This window comes from Octopus bimaculoides, chromosome 14 (assembly GCF_001194135.2).
Source record: "Octopus bimaculoides isolate UCB-OBI-ISO-001 chromosome 14, ASM119413v2, whole genome shotgun sequence".
Lineage (NCBI taxonomy): Eukaryota > Metazoa > Mollusca > Cephalopoda > Octopoda > Octopodidae > Octopus > Octopus bimaculoides.
Window position 1 is genome coordinate 12,813,028 of NC_068994.1, and position 6,479 is coordinate 12,819,506.

At 36.3% G+C, this 6,479-nt stretch overlaps 1 protein-coding gene across 1 annotated transcript in view; it reads left to right on the forward strand.

Annotated features, from left to right (window-relative positions):
• Positions 1 to 6,479, forward strand: part of LOC106877678 (dymeclin) — a 35,048-nt gene that overhangs the window by 14,953 nt on the left and 13,616 nt on the right. Inside the window, exons 3-7 of the mRNA XM_014926626.2 lie at positions 154 to 300; positions 1,141 to 1,268; positions 2,181 to 2,262; positions 3,104 to 3,229; positions 5,127 to 5,178. Of these exons, the coding sequence (XP_014782112.1) occupies positions 154 to 300; positions 1,141 to 1,268; positions 2,181 to 2,262; positions 3,104 to 3,229; positions 5,127 to 5,178 (535 nt within the window). The remainder of the gene's footprint in view (positions 1 to 153; positions 301 to 1,140; positions 1,269 to 2,180; positions 2,263 to 3,103; positions 3,230 to 5,126; positions 5,179 to 6,479) is intronic.

The window sequence follows — 6,479 nt, forward strand, 5'->3', positions numbered from 1 at the left end:
TGCAACTAAGAGATGTCAACCAATTCAACCAAACAAGCAAACCTTTATAATTCAGTATGTTTTTTTTTGTTTTTTTTTTTACCTTGTCTTGTTCATGTCTTTCTTTGAAGATAGCTTCCTGTATTTATTTTATATTTGTTTTTATTATTTTAGTGCAGATGCCAGGCTCTTGGAGGAATCTACTTCATCAATATGTAAAAATTTAGCCATCAACAACTTCCAGACTGGCAATTTTGGTGCTTTGGTTCGTAACTTTATTGTCAGGGCTACAGAACTGAAAGCTTCTACACAATGTGAAGAGTAAGTAGGAATTGTTTCTTTAATAAATGTTTTGACATCATCCTCATCATCATAACATCCACTTTTCCATGTAATGTAATATTTTGCCAAGTAAGTTAATATTTTCTGTGTCAGACATATTTTCACAGAATATTGGAAATGAACGACATTCATTTACAACAACATGCTGTCTAGACAATGAGACAATTGTTAAGGCAGCGAGCTGGCAGAAATGTTAGCGATATTTCGTCTGCCGTTACATTCTGAGTTCAAATTCCACTGAGGTCAACTTTGCCTTTCATCCTTTCGGGGTCGATAAATTAAGTACCAGTTACACACTGGGGTCGATGTAATCGACTTAATCCGTTTGTCTGTCCTTGTTTGTCCCCTCTGTGTTTAGTCCCTTGTGGGCAATAAAGAAATAACAAACACATGCACTCACTCACCCACCCACACATACAGACATATATGTATATGGAAGCCCGTTTTGTGTGTGTGTGTACACACACAATATGTAAAAGTAAGATCTAAGGATCAAGATGTAGGAAGTTAGTAAGCTTTGAGCAGTCTGTAGAAGATATAAAAAACAACTTTCAGGAATGGTAGTGGTTTATTGATGTAGAAGGTTGTAAATTCCTCTGTCACCCTATCCCCTCAAAATTTTACATTAACAGGAAACCTAATAGGCACACCTCCCACCCCTGCTTTATTGTTTAATCAGAACCATGGCTCTTTACAGGGTCTGCAAGACAGGTTGGAGAGAAACATAGAAAACGGGTTGTTAAATGATGATGATGTGACCATAGGTTACAACTCACTCAAGACACAGCATAAAAACCAAATTCTTTGTTTCTCTTTCAGTAATATATTTACTTGGCAAACCTACAATGCTCTGTTTATCATCAGGAGTTTATGCAAGTATTTTGTTGAAAACCTCAGCGAAGAACTTATAACACAACAGTTTGATTCTGTCAACTCAGCTGAAGCAGGTAAATAAACATATTTTCCTTTGCCTTATGTATTTTCGTTTAAAATCTCCAAAATCAGTAAAAAATATATAGATGAATTTTCAAACCCTTTTATTACTATGTTTTCTGTTGAATTACAGTGTCTTCGTTTTAATTAATTTTGAAAACATGCCATGAAAAACAAAAACAAAAAAAGCGCTCAGTGGTTGGCATTAGAAACCAGCCATAGAATAAACCATTTACAAAGCAGACATTGGAGCTCAGTATAGTCCAGTTGACTGATATCAGCATATGAGCATGTACACACACACACACACACACACACACACACACACACACACACACACACACACACACACACACACACACAAACACACACACACTTACTCTAATAGAAATAGATAGTTCCATTCATTCTAATTGGAATTTTGGAACATAATTGTTTTAAATTTCAGCACAAGGTCAGTCGTTTTAAAGGAAGTTGATGTAACCAACCCCAGTGTTCAACTGGTACTTATTTTAACACAGTTCTATATTTAAGAGATGAGGAATTATTTACATTATTTACAATTGACGGATATGGCTGGTATACGTTTTGGTTGATATACCCTCCAGCCTTCATCAGGTGTCTTGGGGAAATTTTGAACCTGGGTTCTCATTCCTAAGATATTTTTCGATGTTGCTGTTGCTGCTGCTGTTGTTGTTGGTACTTATTTTATCTCCCACCAAAGGGATGAAAAGTAAAATCAGTCTCGGTGGAATTTGAACCCAGAACATACAGAGCCGGAAGAAATGCCACTAAGCATTTTGTCCAACTCACAAATGATTCTAGCAACTCATTTTGGCTTTTATATTGTGAATTTTACGACTTAGAAGTTCTTGCAGATTGTTGTATATTTCCAAATATTTGACATCCAATTTCTTATTTTTCAGAATGTGATTCAGATGACGACACTCCTCTTGCAGAGAAATTAATGAACTCTCTCGTGGAATTGCTTGTCGACGTTCCAGTTGTGTGAGTAACCATTTTTTTGTTGACTATCATCTTCAGTTTTAATGACTAAGTGGATGGCTGTGTTATACATGATTAATGATTGGAGGTAGTGATCAAGACCTTTGGCATTATGTCATGCTTGAGAAGAAGACCCATCAAACCAAGCAGAATTGCAGTCGTGGCAGATACCGGTGTCATGCAAATGGCACCTGTGCTGGTAGCACATAAAAGCACCCATTACAGTCTTGGAGTGGTTGGCGGTAGGAAGGGCATCCAGCTGTAGAAAACCATACCAAATCAGATTGGAACCTGGTGCAGCTCTCCAGCTTACCAGTTTCAGTTAAACCATCTAACCCATGCCAATATGGAAAGCAGATGCTAAATGATGATGATGAAAGTGAATAAATAGGCATTACATTTGACAGAATAATCTGAATGCTAAAGGGTTAAATAAAAGATATAAACATTATTTACATTTGATGGATATTTGTCCTCATCTTGTTTGTTGTTAACACAACGTTTCGGCTGATATACCCTCCAGTATTCATCAGGTGTCTTGGGGAAATTTCGAACCTGGGTTCTCAATCCACGCACTAAGCTTTAGTCAGCCTGGAACTGTAGTAGAAGACACTTGACTAAGGTGTCACACAGTGGGACTGAACTCAGTACTATGTGGTTGGGAAGCAAACCTTTCAACCACACAGCCATACTTGCACCTGTTGATAAGAAAATTAATAAGTAAATACAACATTGCATTGAAGATGTGTAGATTTATTATATTTCTTACAATTAAACAAAATATCATTTAAATACCCTGATCACCATTACAAATATGTAACCCTATTTTATTATCTTCCTACAGGAATTTCTCTTATGCTTTGCATTTGGAGGCATTGAACACTCTGATAGTTTTGCTGTCTATCCAAATGTATCAACCCCAAGCAGCCTCCAACTTTGCCTATTACAGATATATGATGCAAGGAAAATGGTAAATCTTTTAGTTTTAGTAAAATGAAAAAAAAAATTTAATTTAAATTAAAATAAAAAACACTTTTGTTTTTGAAACTTATTTTTATGGGCTTACAATCATGAGGTAGTGAGTTTGATTCCTGGACTAGGCTGTGTGTTGTGTTCTTGAAAAAGACACTTTATTTTTTGTTGTTCCCGTTCACTCAGCTGTAGAAACGAGTTGCGATGTCACTAGTGCCAAGCTGTATCGGCCTTTGCCTTTCCTTAGGACAGCGTCACTGGTATGGTGAAGGGAGACTGGTTTGCATGGGTGACTGCTGGTCTTGTGCCTTGGAGACTGACATGCACAGGTGACTTGTGCCTCAGAGGGGAACTTTCTCGGTGCAATCCCATGGTCATTGATGACTAAAGGGGGTCTTTACCATTTACCTTGGGGAAAAGGCGATCCATATTAATCTGGCCTTTATTCCTTGACCTGTCCAGTATGGAAGGCCCAATATGGAGCTTGTGATCTGCATGTGTAACTCTCTGGGTCATTGAGGTACACAAGTCATCACACTGCAACAAGAACTGGATGATGTGATGAATTTGATATCAGTAGACTGATAAAAATTTTTAAAAGTTTATGAGAGAACGGTCACTACGACTCATAAGAATTGCAAGAATTTCAGCTAAGTAGTGTCTATGCTGGTTGCCAAAGATTTTTCTTTCTTTGTAAAAAGTCATATTGTTAGAGGTGTATGTAAAAAGTATGATGCTCTATGGCAGGGGTTTTCAAACTTTTTGACTTGCGGACCCCTTTATATTTCAGGCTTTACCTTATAAACACTTATGAAATTTATATATAAATATTTGCTTAAAATAACATATATTTTTACATTTATTTATTTAACAGTATTTAACAAATAGGTTTATTGTCAATTAAAAGATTTCGATTAAAAACCATATATAAAATCAAATTGCCCATAAAAAGTATTTGCTGTTCATGGACCCCCTGTCTTGTCCTTGCGGACCACAGTTTGAAAACCACTGCTCTATGGAAATGAAACGTGGAATGATCTACAGTCAATGTTTAAAAAATACTGGTGTGTGACGGAGATATGTATGGCACCTGTGGAATTGTGGTTGTGGTCATTGTTGGTGTTGTGTAAATGGCACCCTAGCACCTGTGGTTCCTGGACTGGTCTGTGTGTTATGTTATTGAGTAAGACACTTTATTTCACGTTGCTCATGTTTAATTAAGTGTAGAAATGAGTTATGATGTCACTAGTGCCAAGCTGTATCAGCCTTTCCCTTTCTCTTGGATAACATTGGTGGTATGGAGAGTAGGAGGCTGATACGCATGGGCGACTGCTGGTCTTCCATAAACAACCTTACTTGGGCTTGTACCTTGGAGGGGAACTTATTAGGTGCTATCCCATAGGCATTCATGACTGAAAGGGGTCTTTACACTTTGTGTGGGGTAACTTTTTACATCAATTATACACCCATCCTGCTACCCCAATCTGTTTTAATTCTCATCAATTACAATCACAGTTTTTATTAACCAACTTTATTTATCCTCACAATATCTTCATAATAACCTTCCTTACAGCTTATACTCTAATACTCAACTTATATTCTAATACTCAACATTTTTCTCATAATTAATCCATCTTTTAACCCTTTTGATACCAACCTGCCTGAGACCAACCCTCAGTTCTATGATTCAAACTTCCTATTTTAAAGTGATCTAAATTAAAAGTTTACATCAAAGTTCCTTGTTAATTTATATCCCAAACATCAGATGAATAATGACAAAGTTATTTTACGAAGTTCTTCATTGTTTTCAAAATTAACTGAAACAAATGCAGTTTATTCTAACAGAAATATGGTGACAAAAAAGTTAATCTATCTTTTACCCCCTTTAATTCCAGTCTGTCTGAGACTGAACCTGGGTGTCTGAGATATAAACTCCTTGTTTTTAAGGTGACCTAAATTAAAACTTTTCATCAAAAGTTGATGTTAATATATGTTCCAAACACCAGCTTCAACTAAGTTTGATTAAATTCTCCTTTATTTTCAAAATTAATTTAAACAAAGGCAGTGTATTTCTACTGAAAGATGGTAACAAAAGGGTAAATTAACATAGCTGTCAATTCTCAAATTTAACCATTTCTCTTCCACCAGATGTCTTATATTTCTCACTAATCAAATATTGGTTGTTTCCAATTTTGGCAAAGGGCCAGCAATTTTGGGAGAGGGACTAAGTCAGTTACATTGACCCCTGTACTCAACTGGTACTTATTTTATTGACCTCAAAAGATGCAGCGACATTTGAACTTGGAATGTAAAGTTAAAAGAAATCTTAAGCAATTTGTGTGGCACCTTGATGATTCTGCCTGCTCACTAATCAAATATTGCTTCTAAACAGTATTGGGTTCTTGAAATATATCAAGAAAATTTCTGTTCATAATGGCAGGTCTGATTGGATTGGATCGTAGGAGTCTTCATTTACATTATTTATTGTCCATATTAAGGTGGTAGATTATCAGAACTGTTAGAGTATCAGTGAGGGAAAAAAAACCCCAAAAACCCAAAAAACTTGTGGTTTTTGTTCCAGCTCTTTACAGTCTCAGTTCAAACCCTGCCAAATTTAACTTCGCTTTTTGTCACTCCAGGGTTGATAAAATAAGGTATCAGTCAAGTACTAGGACTGATGGTATCAACTGACTCCCCCTCCCTTTTAAAATTGCTGGCCTTGTTGCTTAAATTAGAAACTATTATTTATGGTCTTCTTTGTCTGAGTTGATTGACTTAGTGATGGCCTGGATATTTAATAGACCAGACTACATTGTGTTATAGAAAATATTTGTGGCTATTGTTAGGAACAGATCTTGTTGTATAGGCCTCTGCTTTCTACTTCACATTGCAGACAATTAGAATATTTACATTGATTATGTAATTATAACCATGTGGTTATGAAGTTTACAATCATGTGGTTCCAAGTTCACTCCCACTCTGTGGCACTTTGGGCAAGTATTCTACTGTAGTCTTGAGTTGAACAATACCTCATTGACTTAGTTGACAGAAAGTGTGCAGAAGCCTGTTGTATTAGTAATGGAGATGGATTTTCTGAAAGCATAATTACTAGAGTAAGAACAGGGTAACAACAAGTGTTTCAGTATCAGAGTGAAGAGCAAATTGTTTGATGTTTGTGTATGAAGTGCAGTGCTTGCATGGTAGTGGAAACTGGGCCTTGAATGTGAAGGGTTTGTGAAGGCTTGGAA